Genomic DNA, 19,109 nt, shown 5'->3' on the forward strand with positions numbered 1-19,109 from the left:
TTCTCCAGCACCACAGCTCAAAGGCATCAATTCTCCTATCCTCCCTAGTCATTGTGCAGCTTAGGCCTTCAGACAGGACTTAAGGCCAAGGACTCAAGGAAGAGAGAAGAGCAAGAGGGAAAGCCTAAAGCAGCTTTATTAAGGGAATTCCCTGGGGACATTCCTTGGTCTCAAAATGGAGAACAAGGAAGTGACCCTTAGGAAGTTCTTGGGAGGGTTTTTATGGGAAGGTCATTAGGGAGGGAAAGGAGGGACATTCCATTGTGCTTTAGCCAGGTGGGCGAGGGCATTCACTCCACTTGTTGACATGTTCTGTTCTTTGAATCCTTTATTCTCCCTTGACCTTGGTCTGGGCCTGACATCAGTCTGTTAGCAGCTCCACAGAAGAGAGATGAGACCGTCTGTTTCTGTTAAGAATTGCATCCTAACCCTTATTGCTGTGATTCACAACCAACTCGCTGGCATCGAGTTTGGTTGCAAGAGGTCAGACTGCTAACTGAAAGTTTAGGGATTTGACTCTACCTAGAAGTACCTCAGAATGGAAGGATAACTAATAAAACATGTAGGGGGATCTAAGGGGGGCAAAGGATGGGAGCTGAGAGGTGAGAGTGAACAGAGGAAGTAAAATAGTGTCACAGTTTGGTGGAGAAGGGGTGTAAAGGAAATAGGAAACATCCAGCAGGGACCTGTTAAGACCAGGATAATGGTGATTAATTTTATAAAACACAATATATGGGAATGTATGAGACAATGTCAGTGAAGGAAAGTATGAAACACAAAAGCCTCACAGTGTGCATGAATGAAACACTATATATATGAATAATTATGTGCATACCTATTTAAAAAGCTTGATGATCGCGTTTCAAAATATCAACTGTTGAAAACTCCATGGAACAATCTGATTCTGATACATGGAATTGTCATGAGTTGGAATTAATTCTTTGGTAACTCATAACTGTCCCTAAAAACATTCAGTCTTTTATATGAAATGGACATATAAACAATTAGATGCAATTCAACAGTTTCTTTTAAGTGTGAAATCATACATACATATATACATACTAAAACCCACTTCTGATCCAGCGGCACATAACAACAACATGGTGAACTACAAATAAACATTTACAGGTGCATATTTTTTTTTAACTTTGTTGAATGATATGTAGTCTTAAAGCTTAAATGTTGCATGTCTTTATTATCATGTTTAGTAATCAGAAGAATTTTAATGTCAAAAAGCAAGGCAAAAAAGTGTTAACACATTTTGAAATACTTGTGTTACTAGGTTTTTTGGTTTTGTTGGGGTTTTTTAAGTAAAATTTTTATTATATGCTGTTTACTTAAAATGTGTTAGTAGGTTTTTATAACTTTTTTTAACTGAGTGAGCGGGAACTCCTTAAGCATTTCTTTAGCTTCATTATTTACCAGAAAGCAGAGTATTTATTGGGGTTTTAAAAAATATGTCCATGAGTAATCTTAAAATCAGAATTAAGTTTTAGCTCGGTTATTTTTTAAAAGTAATTTCTCAGGTTTTTTTTAAAGCTCCTGGAGCTTTTTGATAGTGAAGATCCCAGAGAACGTGACTTTCTGAAGACTGTTCTACATCGAATTTATGGGAAATTTCTTGGATTAAGAGCATTCATCAGAAAACAAATTAATAACATTTTCCTCAGGTAAATTATTTGTAGCACTTTTACTGCCCCTCCTTTTTGTCTGAACGCTGTTACTGTTCCTCTCTGAGCCGTGTTTGGCTTATTTTGTAGTCATCATGCAGTTCTGTCTAGAAATTTAAGACCTACTGCTTATCTAAGGGGATTGTAGTAATTAAGACAATTTTTAATATCAGTATTATATCCATTTAAGAGTTTAAAAATGAATTGAGAATAGAACTGATCTAGTTATGTTTCTTTGAAGTTTCTTATTAAATAATTGCACCGCCTTCTAGAGATTGCATCAACTCACTCTTTGAATTTTATGTATTATTCTAAAGAAGGACATTAATTACCCTTTTAAGCCTAGTTTATTTTCATCTTAAAGCACTATTACAAGTTAGAAAAAGAGTGTCATTTATCAAAAATTATGTTTCTTGGCTAAAATAATAGGGTAAGTAGAAGATGAGAATAAACTGAACTTTTCTTTGTAATATTGCAATTTTAGATTTTTACTAATATGTTTATGTGTATTGCTTTGAGTGAAAGTTTACAGAGCAGACTGCTTTTACATCCAGTAGTTCATACAGCTTTTGTTTTATGGCATTAAATTACAGTTTCCACATTGTGACAGAACTTTTCCTGCTTCTTCCTTGTGATTGTCACTTCCATTGAGCTTTGTATCCTTTCCTTTCCTGCCTTCTGAACTTTGTCCCTTGGCAAATACTACCCTTTTGATCTTGTGTGATTCATTTTTCTAAGTGAATTGCCTGCGTGGTATTAATTGTTCCACTTATATGAAGGTCTAATGTTTGGCTAAAAGTTAATCCACAAGAGTGTCTTGGGCTCATTTTTTTAGAATTTTTAAATGAAGGAAAAATTTCCTGTAATGAGGATATATTTAAAATCAAATTATGTTTTATCATCTATAGCTTTCAAATAGTTTTCCCTTTAAAATTGTATAGATATATTTAGCCAGTAACTCTTACAGGTACTTTCATTTGATTAAATTTATAAGAAGCTTATCTCTGAACTACTTTGTAAATGTTGATTTATTAACTAGTTATTGTAGATCAGGATGTTAATATTAACATTCCTGTTCCAGGTGTGCTTTGTTTATTTAATTGACAATCTGGAACACTAGGCAAAGAGTAGAGAATTTTTCTATTTTGTAAGCTACTTCTTTGATAAAATCCATGAATCTCAAGTCTTAACAGCATATATTGTTGAATAAGATAAATACCTTCTTTTGAAAGATTCCTATAAAGTAACCGCTTTGTGACAAAACTATTTAAAAGGAAATCTAAAGCATGCTTGCTTGTGTGTTATAGTTGTCCCATAGGTTAAGTATTCTTCTAAGGAACAACTATAGCAATAATATAATAATCTTACTATAATAAAATACTATAATCTACTTTCCCATTCTATTAATGTATATTTTGATGTTTGATTCCTATTACATCTTTCTTTAACTAGGTTTATATATGAAACAGAACATTTCAATGGTGTTGCTGAACTCCTAGAAATATTAGGAAGGTTGGTCAATTTTTTTTATCCTTATTTTTTAGAATTAACTTTTTATTTTGTATATTAAAAGCTTAGCTGGGGTGGAAAAAACGATTTTATATTTTAGGACCTGTACATGAAACACAAGCCATAGTTTCTTAATTGAATTCTTATCACAGTTCTTTTAGAGGGTCAGCATATTAAAGTACTGTCATGCAAGACAGACTTCCTGTACTTGAAGGAGTAGCATGTTTTTTGTCTTACCTCCTCAAACTGCCAGACTGCCACCAAAATGTATATAATCTCATAAGGAAGAGAACAAATACGCTACAGTGAATCTCTGAGGAGTTTACAACAAGCATTTTTCTTCAGATACTGATAAACAACTCCCAGTCCATCTGTTGTTTTAGAAGAATCTGAAATCTCTGGTTTTAGATCACATAAATATTTTGTCTTCCTTATTTACCTCAGAATAGTAGTAGCCGAGAAAATTTCTTCTTTCCTTATTGCTGGTTAGAGTAGGAGAGCCCTGGTGATGTAGTATGTAGGGAGTTGTGCCAGAGCAAAAGTGGATGGTTCGATCCACCTGCAGCTCCAGGAGAGAACGGTCTCGCTTGGCTCATGTGATTAACAGCCTCTGGAGGATCAGCCATAAGTTGGTTCTCACAGGACCGCTCTAAAGGGGATGATGATACTACTGTTTTGAGAATAAATTCTTTATAGAATGAAGAATGCTTGTTTTAGATCTTCAAACAAAGTAAGAGGAACTACCATTTCCTTCCAAAAATACTGAGAATACTAATAAGATGATATTGTGATAATAAGATGTCTTGCTGCAGCTTCAGAAAGGGAAAATGAAGGCAACCAGGCATTAACAGAGTAACAGGCATTATAGAAAACAAAGGTAGACATTGCCTATTGTGTCATAAATTGACAGTCCTAATTTTCTTTTGGTATAATTGAATGACTTAGAGGACAGACCTGATCATAAATGCTTTATCAGGTTTATCACAGATGAGTTAAGTCATACAGCCTCAAAGTTGAAACCTAAATGTACTTGTGGATGAGATAACTTTTAGAAAGTAGTAACTACTTAACTCTTCCCCTGTCTTTTTCTCTCCAGTATTATCAATGGCTTTGCATTGCCACTGAAAGCAGAACATAAACAGTTTCTAATGAAGGTTCTTATTCCTATGCATACTGCAAAAGGATTAGCTTTGTTTCATGCTCAGGTAAGTTTCTTAAAAATTTCAAATGAAATACTCTTTCATCTTTCTCTCTCGGAACAGCTAGTGGATTGGAACTGCCTATCTTTGGGTTGGCAGTGCAGCTCTTGACCCACTTGGCTACCAGAGCTCTAGTGAAATACTCTGAAAGATTAACATATAGAACAGAGAAATTTATAAGTATCAGAACAACAGTTTTAAATATAATTAAGCAATTTGTTTTGTAAATTACTGAAACCACACTTCATAATAATAAAGTAATAAGACATTTAGTCTTGTTATATAATAAGTATAGATATTTGGGGAGCTCTGGTGGCCTACTGGTAAGAATTTTCTGCAAACCCAAAGGCACATAGTTCAAATCCACCATCCAGGAGGATGGGTAGTCTCCACCCATGTGATTATCTTCCTCTAAAAACCCGCTGAAAGGTCAACCATAAGAAGGTTCCATCTTGACGGCACATAAGAAGTATAGTAAAAGTAATATCAGATTCCCTTCCTTTCTAATCTAGGTCCTGCCTGACAGAATTGACTAAATGATTTTGAGTAAATGCCACATATCTGCAGAATGTTCTTTATAGTTCTGACACCCTAGTTAGAGATCAATTTTAATCTCTCTTAACATTTAAAGATGAGAATACAGGTTGTCTCTGATTTACAAACAGATTTCCATTTCAATGACTCCCATCAGACTTCTGATGTAAGTCAAGTACCTCCCTTTCTTTTTCTGGTAGATTATTGCCTTTATTATCTTTATAAATTCTGTCATTATTTTTCCCTGAGTTGGCGTGAGAATGACAAAGTAGCAGTACTACAACTTTATACATAATGCCTGTTACTAATGAGATGATGCATCACACAGAAATAGAATGTTCCTAAGTGTGGTTTATCATAATGCTGTGTGTCATAAGACAGGGACACCTGTCATATTATATTAGCAGCTTATGGGCTAATATGTAATAGATGGGCTACGTATAGGTTCATTTGTAGAAACATGGCTAATAGACTAAAATACTAGATTTAGTCCTAGTTAATTTTATATTGAAAAAGTATTGACAAAAGAACATACCTTTTTTGAACTAGAAGTTACTTTCAAGGTGAAAAGGGTATACAATTTTGAGTGCATAATTTATTTTTATATGTTGATATAAACTACAGCAGTTTGTGAAAATGAAGTAGTCTTTTTTGCTAAGTATTTTTAAACTTGCATCTGAATGTGATTTCACTCAGTAACATTTGAAAATTTTCCTTTACATTTTAGCTAGCCTATTGTGTTGTACAGTTCCTGGAAAAAGATACAACATTAACAGAACCAGTAAGTGCTTCATTTATTTATTATTTTTTTATGATTTTATTTTTTAGTCAATTTATAGCTTTCTTTATAGCTAATGTAGACTTTAAAGAGTAGTAGTCATATACTTCAAGGTAAAGTCATTTGGTCAAAGAATGTGAAGTTAATTTGCATTCAAAGAACCAGGTTGGGGGAAAGGGAATTGTCATAAGTTATGTGCCTTAAATAACTCAGATATTTAATTGATATATATGATGATGACCTCAAATAACAATTGAAATTTCATATAAATAATCGATTCACTGATAATCGCTTTGATTTCCATTACTCTTTTAAAATTAAAACCTATTGTGAGGATCCCAGAACTATTCTCTTGAGGTTTTTCTCCTTTTTTAAAAGAAATATAACTTTTCCTTAATTAGTGATAAGCCACATGGTAAAAATTGAAAACATTTCTTGGCTTTGATAAGAAATATCATCTTGGAATATAGGTTGTTTAATAAATTAGCATTTCAGTTTTGCATTTTGCTTGTTATCTGTAAAATAAAGGTTTAAGAGAGTAAAAGGGGAAAAAAAGAGTAAAAGGATAACTACTTGTTATGAAAATTCACTGAAGATTTAAGAATAGCAAACATGCAGTAAAGTGAAATATTAACCTTGGAAAAATAAATATTTTGAGAGAACACTTCCTTGGCCTTTTTAAAACGAAATAGCTTCTAACATTCCTAGTGATAAAGAATTTAAAATAACAAATTTGTAAGGTGTTTTCTTTTTATATTGAGTCTTCTGAAGGCTTGTGTCTCAACTTTCACCCAAACAATAGGTAGGCTTATAAGAAAAACAAGGAGCACTGGTAAAAACTCAGGGAAAAAACCAATCTCTTTGCCATCAAGTCAGAACTAACCCATAGATGACCCGAAGTAGGTCTGCCGAGTATGTAAATTGCACAGGAGGAGATTGCCCATCTTTGTCTTTTGTCCTGTGTAGCAGCTGGTGGATTCAAACCATTGACCTTTGGGTTGGCAGTGCACCTCTTTCCCCACTGGCCACCAGAGAGCTCTGTATGTGCATAGTACTGGGGGCATGTTGTTATGTGCTGTCAGGGCAGAACTGACCCATAGCTGATCCTCCATTTTCAGAGTCACTTAATCACATCGGAGCAGACTGCCCATCCTACTCCCGGGGATCAGGTGGTGGATTTGAACCACATGCCTTCAGGATTGCAGCGCAGCTTCTTGCCACTCTACCACCAGGCGTAGTGCATAGTCTATTGCAGTGTTGAGAAAAGTTGGGTCTTCCTCTCTCACTTACTTCTACATTTATCAGCTTGTCTTTCTCCAAGGACTGATTCCTCCTGAAAATATGCCCTACGTAGTGTGACAGTTTCACCATCCTTGTCTCTGAAGAACCCTCTGGTTTCAAGACAGACTGCTGCTTTTTTTTTTTTTCTTTCTCTCTCTCTCTCTTTTGGCAGTCCATGGGACGTTCAAGAACTCTTTACCAACACCACAATTCAGAGTTATAAATTCAGTGACCCTTACTCATTTTCTGATTTAGATGCATAGGAAGCAATTGAAAATACCATGACTTGAATCAGGTGCCTCTTAAGACTTTAAACTGACTGCCTTATTCTTTAGAACTTTGGAGAAGTCCTTGAAAGCACATTTCCCCAGTGCAGTAGGTCTTTTAAGTTCTTGACAGCTGCTACTGTGGATGCTGATTGTGGATCCAATAAAATGCTTGCTTGCTTGATCTTTTATATCTTCAAAGAGATTTACTTAATTCTGTGTCATTAACATAACTAAGAGTCCCCAGCCAACAAAGGTTGTTGATCAAAAAAGGCCTGACTTTTTTGAGGATGAAAGGGTGGGTGTTTTTTTTGTTTGTTTCTTGGTGGTGTTTTTTTTTTTTTTACACCAACAGCCCTTTGGTGGCTGGGCTTCTTAGGTATGGAAGTCAGACCTTTTAAAATCAATATCCCTTTGGGTCTTGGGGCCCTTGGGCCTTCTGTGCACTACAAAAGATTCAGCAGAGACTTCCATGTTATCTTAATATCCACATCTGGGATCTTACACCCATGTCCCTAGCATGAATCTCAGCCAGAATACTTCGGCACCCTCCCAGAGGCACATCCTGCCACAACTATATAGGCTTCTTCTGCATCTGGTAACATGCCATGCATATGCCTGATTTGTTATTAGCTGTACAACATTAATTTGTCATTTTATTGTATTTATTGGGAGAATTCATGGTTATAATTAGTACAGCACTTGTCTGTCAGCTTGTTGTACTAAGGTAACTTGTGGGTTGCTGTGTGAACTGAAGTAACTTGTGGGTTGCTGTGATGCTTAAAGCTATGAAACCAGTGTGTTAGATGTCACAAGGGTCACCCATGGTAGACAGGTTTTAGTAGAGCTCCAAAATTAAGACAGACTAGGAAGCAGAATTGATCATCTGCTTCTTAAATAGCAGCCTTCTGACAACTCTATTACAGTATCAGAGTTAGAACCCAGATTAGAAGTCAATCAAAATGAGGAAAATAGTGGCAAACATTCTTTAATAATTAGAACATGGGATGTATTAAGTATGAATGTTTGAAAGCTAGAAGGTGAGAAAAAATAAGTAGAATGAATGAATATCGACATTCTAGGCGATGAGATGAGATGGACTAGCTTTGGCCACTTTGACTTAGACAGTCACATGGTATACTATGCTGGGAATGAAAAATAGAGGAAGAATGAATGATGTTGAATTCATAGTTAAAAAGATAATTTCATGTTGTTCTGAAACACAGTGTTGTGAGTGACAGGATGTAATCCATACACATACAAGGAAGACCTGTTAATACGACAATTATTCAAATATAAGCTCCTACAGCTAAAGAGGAGGAAATTGAAAATTTTGATTCAATTTTGCAGTCTGAGATTGATCAAATCAGTCAAGATGCATTATTGATAATTGGTGACTGGAATGCAAAAGTTGAAAACAAAGGATAAAAAACAGTTGTCAGTACAGACTTGGTGACAGGAATGAGGCTGGAAATAGAAGGATGGAATTTTTTATGTTCGGTGATTTATTCATCATAAATATCTTTTAGAAAAAACACAAACAGTGACTTTACACATGGGCCTCACCTGATGAATGGCTTAGGAATCAGATTGAGGACTCAGTGGAGAAGCTCAATATCAAGGAGTCAAAACAAGGTCAGGTGCTGACTGTGGAAAGATCATCAGTTACTCATGTGCAGGTTCAAACTGAGACTGAAGATGTCCACAAGAACCAAAATATCCCCCTGAATTTTAAAAAATCATCTTTAGATTTCAAACTCCAGTGATCAAAAATCAGATGAGTTGTGGGATGACATCAAGGATATCCATGAAGAGAGCAAAAGGTCATTACAAAGACAGAAGAGAAAGAAAAAAACCAAAATGGGTATCAGAAGAGACGTTGAAAATTGGTCTAGAGAATTGAGAAGCCAAAACAAAAGGGGAAAGAAGCTAAAGACCTGAACAGATTTCAAAGAACAGCATAAGAAGACAAAGCAAAGTATTATAATGGTATGTGCAGAAATATGGAATAGGAGAATAAAAAGAGGAGCACTCACTTGGCATTTCTGAAGCTGAGAGAACTCAGAAACATATTTTAAGACTCAAGTTGCAACAGTGAAAGATGATATGGTCAATACGTTGAATGATCCACAAAGCATCAAAAGAAGATGGAGGGGACACACAGAATCATTGTACAAAAAAGAATTGACTGACACTGAAAAATTTCAGGTAGTACCATAAGAACAGGAGCTAATGGTGAGGAAGGAAGAAGTTAATACGTTGCCATACACTTTTAAATTGACAACCATGCTTAGAAACACTTTTTTTTCTCTCTCTCAATGTATTACCATCATTTGTGGCAACATGTTAATGGGGTACCAATAAGACTGACAGTTTTCAACTAACAGATGTGTCCCTGAACGTTCTCACCAGTCTATGCCAAGAAGTTTGGAGGACTGCTGTCCGGCTCACTGATTGAAAGAGATCCATATTTATTCCCATTTCCAAGAAATATTACACAACAGAATGTGAAAATTATCGAATAGTATCATTAATATCACATGTTACATGTAAGCAAAATACTGGTGAAGATTATTAAAAAATGGCTAAATAGTATACAGATAGGAACTGCCAGAAGTACAGGCAGAATTAAGAGGCCATGGCACCAGGGATATGATATCACTGCTGATGTTAGATGGATCCAGGGTAAAGTAAAGAATACTGGAGGAATGTCTATTTATGCTTTATTATTATGGAGAGACATTTGATTATGGGGATCATAACAAATTATGGCCAACATTGAGAAGCGATGGGAATCACAGAGCATGGGAACATTACAGGGTTTTTAAAATCAAGGAAGCAGTGTGTCAGGGTTATATCTTCTCTCCATACCTACTGAATCTATGATGAGCAAATTATATAAGAAGGTGAACTCTGAAGGAGGATGTAGCATCACAATTGGAGGAAGACTCATCAATAACCTATATTATGCAGATGACACAACATTGCTTGTTGAAAGTGAGGAGGACTTGAAACACTTTTGCAGAAAGCAAAGAATACAGACTTCAATATGATTGCATTTCAGTCAAGAAAATAAAATTACTCACCACTGGCAAATAGAGGGAGTAAAGATTGAAACTGTCAAGTATTTCATCCTGCTTGGATCCACAATCAACAACTGTGGTACAAGCAGTCAGGAGAGATGTATTGCAGTGGGAAAGTCTGCAGCCAAGGACCTCTCTTCAATTATTGAGGAGCAATGTCAGTTTGAGGACAAAGGTGTGCATGATTCAGGGCATGGTCTTTTCAGTCACTTGCTATGAATCAGAGACTGGACAATGAATAAGAATGACAGAAAAAGAACTGATGCTTCTAAGTTGTGGTGCTGGACTACAGTACTGAGTATCCTATAGGCTGCCAAAAAAACCCAAAATATGTCTTCTATAACATACAGCCAGAGTGATCCTTTGAGACAAAGATGATGAAGCTTCATCTCACAAACTTTGGACATGTTGCTATTAGAGATTATTCCTTGACATCATGCTTGGAAAGGTGGAAGGGGTTGATGAAGGGAGGAAGACCCTCAAGGCAGTTGGATTGACAGTGACTGCTGTCATGGGCTCGAGTGTGTCAGAGTGTGAGGGTGACACCAAATAGGACAGGGTTCAGATATGGTCACAGGGTCCTCTTGTGTTCTCCGTTTGATAGCACCTAACAACAGCATAACAAAGATCTCCAGATAGTCAGCTTTTTTTGGCGTTTTGCCTGTTGTTACTATGTGCACAACAGCTCTGAACCCTGTGCTGTCCTGCATCATCCTCATCTGACTTACTAGAGGCCACTGTTACAATCACTGTTAAAGTTTATCTTGTTGAGGATTATCTTCTCCTTCACAGACAAGCACTTTTCCAAGTACAATGTCCCTTTTACCATAGACTAACCCCTTGCAACAACATGTTCAAAGTGTATGAGAAAAAAGTTCATCATACTTGCCTATAAGGTGCACTCTGGCTATACTTTCTCCTAAATATACCTGTTAGAATTTACCCCTACCCCATCTTTTAAGGAGACATAATTCAGTTGCTGTCATGTGGTACGTTTTATATAGCTCCCTACAAATTAAACCTATTCGTCACAATATTTTCTGGCATTTAGTGTTTCAGAAAACTTAAAAAATTCTTAAGTAGTGCCTTCAGTGGTCCAGGCCCCAGTGATAGCAATAACATTAAGAAACAGGTGTCTCTGACCAGAGCACACAGCATGACAGTGATGTGAGGTTTCACATGGGCAGGAGGAGACTGAGGAGGGCCTGAAGGTATGGTAGTTGGAAGGGGAAGCAAGAATGGAGAGGACTTCCAACAAAAGGCTTGTGGGGCTGTGGAACTAGGGTGGACAGAGAACAAGTGGAGTTCTGCCCAGGGTGGATATTGGTGAGTGCAGGCTAAGTGGAGTCCTCACCTCGGGTGGACAGCAAGCAGAAACATGGGAGGAGGTTGCCCATCTTTCTCCTGCAGAGCAACTGGTGGAATCAAACTGTGTCCCTTTGGGATTGCAGCACAGCTTCTTTCTTCTAGCCCATCAGAGCCCCCTTAGGAAAGGTGTGCATCAGGGTTGTAGTCATCCTCCATACCTATTTAATCTATATGCTGAGCAAGTTAATTAGAGGAACTGGATATTATGAAGAACGTGGTATTAGGATTAGAGGAAGACAGATGAGTAACCTTTGTTAGCAGATGACACAGCCTTGCTCACACCAAGTGAGGACATGAAGCACCTGCTGGAGAACATCAAAGACTGCAGTCTGGTACCAATATGTATTGCACTTCAGAATCTAGAAAACAAAAATCCTCACCCCTGGACCTATAGACAACATCATGATGGACCCTTTGCCTGCTTTTAACCCTTTCCCTGTTGTAGTTTCCAACTACTTTTTTTTCCTCATTAAACTTGAGTACATTGTTTTTAAATCTTTGCCATTCAGAATTTTCTTGAATTTTTTTTTTTTACTTTAAATAAGGCCTTGAGTACCTAGCTGGTTGCTTCATTATGTCATCCTAAGAAAAATCTTTGTACTCCTGAGATTATAAAAATATTATCCATTATCTAATATTTCCTTTGTATCAACAACCTGGGCTGCTCTAATGAATTACAATAAACAGTAGTTTAATAAAAACGTGCAATTTCTTCCCTCAATTCTGTATGCAAGAAACCTTAGTGAAGGATTTAGATGTGCTCCCTGCCACCACAGCTCTCAGGTAGTTCTGGCGGCTGCCTTTCCCAGCTCTGTTGGCTTGTTGCTGCATCACTGCTGTGGTGTCAACCCAACGGCAAGTGGTTCAAATTCACCATCTGCTCCGAAGGAGAAAGATGGGGCACCTCTTCCTGTGCAATTTACCACCTCTGGAAACTCACTAAAACACAGCAGCAACAATGGAAGTGGCATTCCGACAAGCAAGTCACTAGACCAGCGCACACCTGAGTGGAGGGGATTGAGTATATAAGAGGGTGAATATCAGGAAATAGGGAGCATAGAGGATCATCTTAGGAGTCTGTATACCTAATGGGTAAGGCACTAGTTCCAGTATCACCATTTCATTGACTCATTTAGCCATTTTCTCTGAAATTAAAATGTCACCGTTATCATATATTTAACACATCAGTTTGTCTAGATACTCTTCTCCTTCATGTATCATTTCCGTCCGTGTCCATGCTAATGCTACCTTGTTTTAGTTGTTTATGTCAGTAGTGCAGGTTCCATTCCATTCATTCTCTCCCACCTGAACCAAAAAGCTCTTGACTATTTGATGCGATGTGCTGATCTTTAAAAGATACTCCATTTGTATTATATTGGGATAATGTCCATTCAGTTTTGAATGGTCTATTTGTTGGGTTTTTTTTTGTTTTTTTTTTCTATAATTATATTTTATTAATTTTCATAAACATTTACAGAGATTCTGGGCTTCCACTCATTCATTGCTGCACCACTCTCTCCACCCTCCTCCCAGTTTGTTCTTGTCCAAATACCACAGTGCTTGTCAAAGCCAGTTCTGATTAATCTTCTTTGTCAGTGTATCCTTTGCCATTCCCTATCACTCCTCCCTGAGAGAGACTTCACCCTGAGTCATAAGGAAAAGGGGACGGCGTATTCTCTTAGCTACTTCCTGCTGAAAAGGGACGCTGTGGGCTTCAGGGTGAAGATCTTCTCTCACTACTCTAAAGGGCCCCTTTGGCAGTAGGAAACACATAGACTATTATGGAGATTGATTTTGGAATTTAGATGCACTCTTATTGATTGTGCTTGGCTGTACATGTACATATCCTTCAAGATGTATCATGGGGGTGTTGCAACCTAGAAGACACAAATTTGACTAACAAGTCACAAGTACATGAGTCCAAAAATTATGGAAAAGTAAAAGAAAAGATTCTTTCATTGTTTTACAAACACTCCCCCAGGTCCCCTCCACCATGCAGCCCTCGCTCTAGTCTCCTGTGATGACAGAAATACCCAGTTACATCTCTCTTTTAGACGGTTCTCTCCCTCCTCTGTTTCAGTGCAGTATACATTATTGAACCCATCTTACTCAGTCTCTCCCCAACCCCAAGGACAGTCCCATTCTACAACAGTGGCATCATGTAATATTTGTCCTTTTGTGACTGGGATATTTCACTCAGCATAATGTTCTCCAGAGTCAACCATTTTGAATAATATTGCATGAGTTCCTTGTTTTTCAATGAAGCATAGTATTCCATTGTGCAAATATACCACAGCTTCTCTAGCCATTCGTTTGTTGATGGGCACTTAGGTTGTTTACAAATCCTTGCTATTGTGAACAAAGCTGCAATAAACATGGGTGTGCATATATCTGCTTGGATGTCAGCTATGGTCTCTTCAGGGTATATTCCCAGTAGTGGAATTGCTGGGTCAAATGGTATCTCTATTTGCAACTTTTTGAGAAAGCGCCATACTGCTTTCCACAGGGGTTGCACCATTTTACACTGAATGGTCTATTTGTAATCTTTCATGACCTTCAATAATTTTTCTTTCCATCATATAGCTAAAGCATTTCTTTTAAATTTTCTTGCTGGATTGGCTCCAGATCAGTGTTCTTCACAATTTTGAGTGAGTGTTCTTTTTTACTAGAGATCAAAGATATATTTGCCCCAAATCAGCAGGGCCATGATTTTACAAACTATGGTGGTTTCAGATAAAAATGGTGGTTCTAGCTTAATTAATTTAATCAGGACATACAGTAAATAAAAGATTATTTTAGGAACTTTTATGTATGATTTGAACCATCTTAGTATTTCTAAAATAGATCTTATTTTAATGTATAACACTATTCTACTAATAACTGTTGGATTTTATTTAATACAGGATTTTATAACTTAATGTCAATTCAAATCCCTGGTCCCTTTCTTGTGTTTTACTGGTGATCCAGGTGTGAGATGGAAAATCTTTTGGGTTTTTTGTGATTTATATTGGTTTGAAGAATATTCATGAACTTCATTCACTGCTGTTGGCATAGTGTCTGGTCCATAATAAGCCCTCTTTATTGAACTAGTCTCTGAAGCTGAACAAAATCTACATATTCTGATCTGCATTAGGATTAATCTGTTATAATAACCTCAAAATTTAGATTATTTAATGTATGTTAACCTTTTCCTTTTTTGCAGGTGATCAGAGGATTGCTAAAATTTTGGCCAAAAACATGCAGTCAGAAAGAGGTAGGTTTTGTTCATTAAATGTAGTGCATTTTATTAGAACTTCTCAAATCCACAGCTGAAAGCTTTGACTCTTTGGGGCAAGCTGTTGTGCAGCAGTCTTTGTGTAAGGATTGGCAAATACCCTGAATTGCACTAAATTGCATATGCCATCCAGATCTTTGTGCCACTGTATCGTTCATATTGTTATTTCATCATTACATTTCTTAAAATTTTTTTAACCTAGGTGATGTTTTTAGGAGAAATTGAAGAAATCTTAGATGTCATTGAACCAACACAGTTCAAAAAAATTGAAGAGCCACTTTTTAAACAAATATCCAAGTGTGTGTCCAGTTCTCATTTTCAGGTACAGTATTTTCAGTGATGCCATTTTTGTTTTATACTATCCTGTCCTTTCCCCTTTTGACATTCTGAATGTCTTTTTAGGTTGCAGAAAGGGCATTATACTTCTGGAATAATGAGTATATTCTTAGTTTGATTGAGGAGAACATAGACAAAATTCTGCCAATTATGTTTGGCAGTTTGTACAAAATCTCCAAAGAACACTGGAACCCGTAAGTATCTTTTATGCTGGTCATGTTTTCTTGTGTGTGTGTGAACATTTTTGTCAGTTGGTCTTGTAATTCATACATAAAATCTATACGGATTTGGAACTTATTCAGAGATTAACAACACACGGATTTGGAACTTACTCAGAGATTAACAACACTTTACTTTATTCCTGTGTTTCCTGTAAATAACAAAGTTGCAATTATAGAGGAATATGGTTCCTCACTGCAAATCTCCTTGAAGGTATCATTTACCTGTTGGAACATTCTGCACTATGTGGTCAAGCCCAGCTGGAGAGTGGATGCACCAGTCACTGGTGTTAATGCAGCGTTGGGTTGTTTCACCTCTGCAGAGAGCACCATCCTGGTGGAACGCTGAAATGCTTAAAGGGGATAGAAGTGACATGCAGTCCAACATCTATGGCACCCTTCTCCATGCTACTTCTGATTTATAGTTTGATCTTATTCACATTTTAATAGTCAGACAGTTTTAGAGATGAGAGCCTAGAGCAGAAATGAAGATAATCAGCCATTTTTAGCTGTTACCACTGATGGCATGACCTTGAGCAAATGACTGAACCTCCGCTTTATTGTTAAAATGGGTTAACTGCCTCAGCCAGCATTCATTTGGTCCATTGAGGTGATAGTGTTACGTTTCTGTTTGATGGGTCTAAAACCTGCATAATGTTATGAAACTGAGTGTCTGAAATGTTGAATGGAAAACCAGTTTGCTCTGTAAACTTTCAATTCAATCAAAAAAATGTTCATTTTAAAAGATTAAACTCGGGGCTTACTTTCATTTTAGGACAATTGTAGCACTGGTATATAACGTGCTGAAAACGCTAATGGAAATGAATGGCAAGCTTTTTGATGACCTTACTAGCTCATACAAAGCTGAAAGACAGAGGTATTTGATGTTTTGAATTACTAAATTACATGTTAGGTTAATGTGATTCAGTTCAGTAAGGTATCTACTCAGATACTAAGTGCAATGTCAGTTACATAAAAGCATCACCAATCAAAGTCTCCAAACTCTTTAGGTCATTTCTGGATAAACAAGCCCCAAAAGTTTTATAATTTGTTAAACAGAAGTAACATTCATTTAAAATTGTTCTAATTTATTTCCTTTAAGGTTAGGCTATAATGTGGGTCATAAATTTTATCTTCTGAGCCTTAAGGACTTAATCAGTCTGGTAATATTTGCACTGTAAAATGTAACTCATGTTGAATTTTAAATGTTAATGTGCACAGACTTCATAAGAAAAGTATTGTCCTCAAGAGCTTTTTTTTTATATAAATGAGCTTTGCTAACCTGATCCTGCACAATCTTTTCTTAGTTTTTTAAGATACAGATTTTCACAAGATGGGTTTTTTAAGTCAGCCTAGTACTTTCTTGAGAAGAGGGTACCTGGACCATGTTGTGACTTTGATTCAAGAGTTTAACATTGTGTTTCTTGTAATAAAAATGATAGCATACATCAACCTTTGAGAAATTGGTTTAGTGATTTTCTTTTTGAGAATCTGATATACTGTTATAAAATAATCTTCCTAATATATTGATATTGCTAATTAACATTCTACTAAACTGGTATCAAAAACAAACTGTACCTTATAGTTCCATCTTACATACAAATGAGTTAAAGACAGGAAGGGAATTTGTTCGTAATGTAGAGACTGCCTGCGTTCTCACAACATCAGCCTCACATAAGGTCCTGTAAATTTGTCTGACACGTAAGAGGTAAGAGCTAAGATACATTTTGGTTAGTGTAAGGAGATGTGTTCTGCAAGGGATGTTGAATAAGAAAGGCTCTGGGCTAACCCACTGACCAATTTATGTAAAAGTACTTTGTAAACTAGAAAGCACAAAAATATGATGCTGGTATGTAGGGAGCTCTGGTTGCCTAGTGGTTAAGAATCTGCGCCGCAGTCCTCAAGGCTTGCAGTTTGATTCCACCAGTTGCTCCAAAGGAGAAGTCTCCTCCAGTGCGATTTACTTAGTGCCTCTCAGAACTGCCTGGAGAATCAGCTATGGGTCAGTTCCAACTCTACAGTAAACAGCAGCAGTGTGTAGGGAGTGGGATATACTGTCAGGTACAGGAAGAGCAAAGATTTCATACTCGTAAGAGTGACAGGAAGAAATGAGTGCTGCAGGTAACTGAACTCAAACACTTCAGTGGGAGGACATGGGTGAGTTGTGTGTGACAAATGTGTTTCCTAGTAAACTTCCAAATATAGCGCCTTTCTTTAGCTTCTGGACTCAGAATTTCTGATTTAAAAATTTTTTATTTGTTTACAGAGAGAAAAAGAAGGAATTGGAACGTGAAGAATTATGGAGAAAGTTAGACGAGCTAAAGTTAAAGAAAGCTCTAGAAAAGCAGAACAGTGCTCTAGAAAAGCAGAACAGCCCTTACAATATAAACAATATTCTCAGCAATTCAAGTGCTGATTAAATAAAAATACCTACCATCTTTGTGGAATGGGCAGTTTTGTAAACTTTTTTGAAAAAAAAAAATGTAAAAATTGGAGGGAAAACCTCATCAGTATAATAAGGCCAATTTTTTTTCCCCTTGGAAACTGTAAATGAAAAAAAGATGGACTAAACTTAGCCCTGTGTTATATATCATGGCCACAGTATATTGTAACTTTTGTCTAATCAGATTTATTGTGTCACTTCTGAAGTTTCACAGAATGAATTTTATGACATGAGTGAGATAATTCTGGGAGTGGTGAGAATTATGACTTGAATTATTTTGATTGTGTTGCACATAGGTAGTAAGTAATCTGCTCTGTATATTTTCCCTTTTATAATGTGCTTTTCACACTGCTGCAGACCTTAGTTACATTCTAGGGAGTGTTTCCTTTTAAAAAAACTAAGGTATAATCCTTCCCCTTCCCTTTGTCTCTCCCAGAAATGATGGAGGGAATTACCTGCACTCTGGAATTTGAGCAGAAAACTCAAATTTCCAGGCTTTTTAAAGCACAAAACAGAAATAAAAGCTGGGAAAGTAAACCAAAATTCTTTAGATTGTTCCTCTTGAATATCTCCCTTCATCTGCAACTGCCAAGTGATGAACACAGATGAGTAGAGGCACAAAGCGTGCCTTCTCCATTCATTCCTCTTCCTCTGTCAAAGCTGAAGGCAGGGCCTTTCCAGTCCTTACATGGCTCCCCCAGTGTCTCCTGACCCAGGGACGGAGGCTGAGTCCCCCAGTGTGCTGATGCAGCGCTCTAGCTGTCACTGCCTGGCTTGTTAAGTGCAGTGCAGTAGCCTGATCTAGAGTTCTGGAAAAGTTGATTATAGGGGTCTTGTATGTTTTTACTTGGTCTAGTATTTCTCACATATTTTGTTTTCAGAGTACCATTCCAATCGCTTAACTTGCAGTTGTGTGGGAAACTGTTTTGTAACAAAAGATCTTCATTGGGGGATTGAGCAGCCTTTAATAAAAGTCTACGTTTGTATTTTGCCTTAGTTTGTCTTTGCTTTTTCAGCCCCAAGGTAAAGCTTTCAGAAAACTACCCTCCCTTTAAACACACCATACATAGGTATACAAATAGACATTGTTACGATAAATTGTGAGGCATATTCTGAAATTCTACATTCAAGGATCTCCTTCCATCTTCCC

At 36.9% G+C, this 19,109-nt stretch overlaps 1 protein-coding gene across 1 annotated transcript in view; it reads left to right on the top strand.

Annotated features, from left to right (window-relative positions):
- The window catches only part of PPP2R5A (protein phosphatase 2, regulatory subunit B', alpha), a 93,204-nt gene extending 75,268 nt beyond the window's left edge, over positions 1 to 17,936 (top strand). Inside the window, exons 5-13 of the mRNA XM_006887967.1 lie at positions 1,540 to 1,670; positions 3,123 to 3,182; positions 4,276 to 4,384; positions 5,640 to 5,693; positions 14,891 to 14,941; positions 15,165 to 15,284; positions 15,365 to 15,492; positions 16,292 to 16,393; positions 17,783 to 17,936. Coding sequence (XP_006888029.1) covers positions 1,540 to 1,670; positions 3,123 to 3,182; positions 4,276 to 4,384; positions 5,640 to 5,693; positions 14,891 to 14,941; positions 15,165 to 15,284; positions 15,365 to 15,492; positions 16,292 to 16,393; positions 17,783 to 17,936 — 909 coding nt within the window. The remainder of the gene's footprint in view (positions 1 to 1,539; positions 1,671 to 3,122; positions 3,183 to 4,275; positions 4,385 to 5,639; positions 5,694 to 14,890; positions 14,942 to 15,164; positions 15,285 to 15,364; positions 15,493 to 16,291; positions 16,394 to 17,782) is intronic.
- Positions 17,937 to 19,109: the final 1,173 nt, after the last annotated feature.

The sequence above is a fragment of the Elephantulus edwardii genome, unplaced genomic scaffold (genome assembly GCF_000299155.1).
Source record: "Elephantulus edwardii isolate Elephantulus edwardi_28Jun2011 unplaced genomic scaffold, EleEdw1.0 scaffold00063, whole genome shotgun sequence".
Classification (NCBI taxonomy): domain Eukaryota; kingdom Metazoa; phylum Chordata; class Mammalia; order Macroscelidea; family Macroscelididae; genus Elephantulus; species Elephantulus edwardii.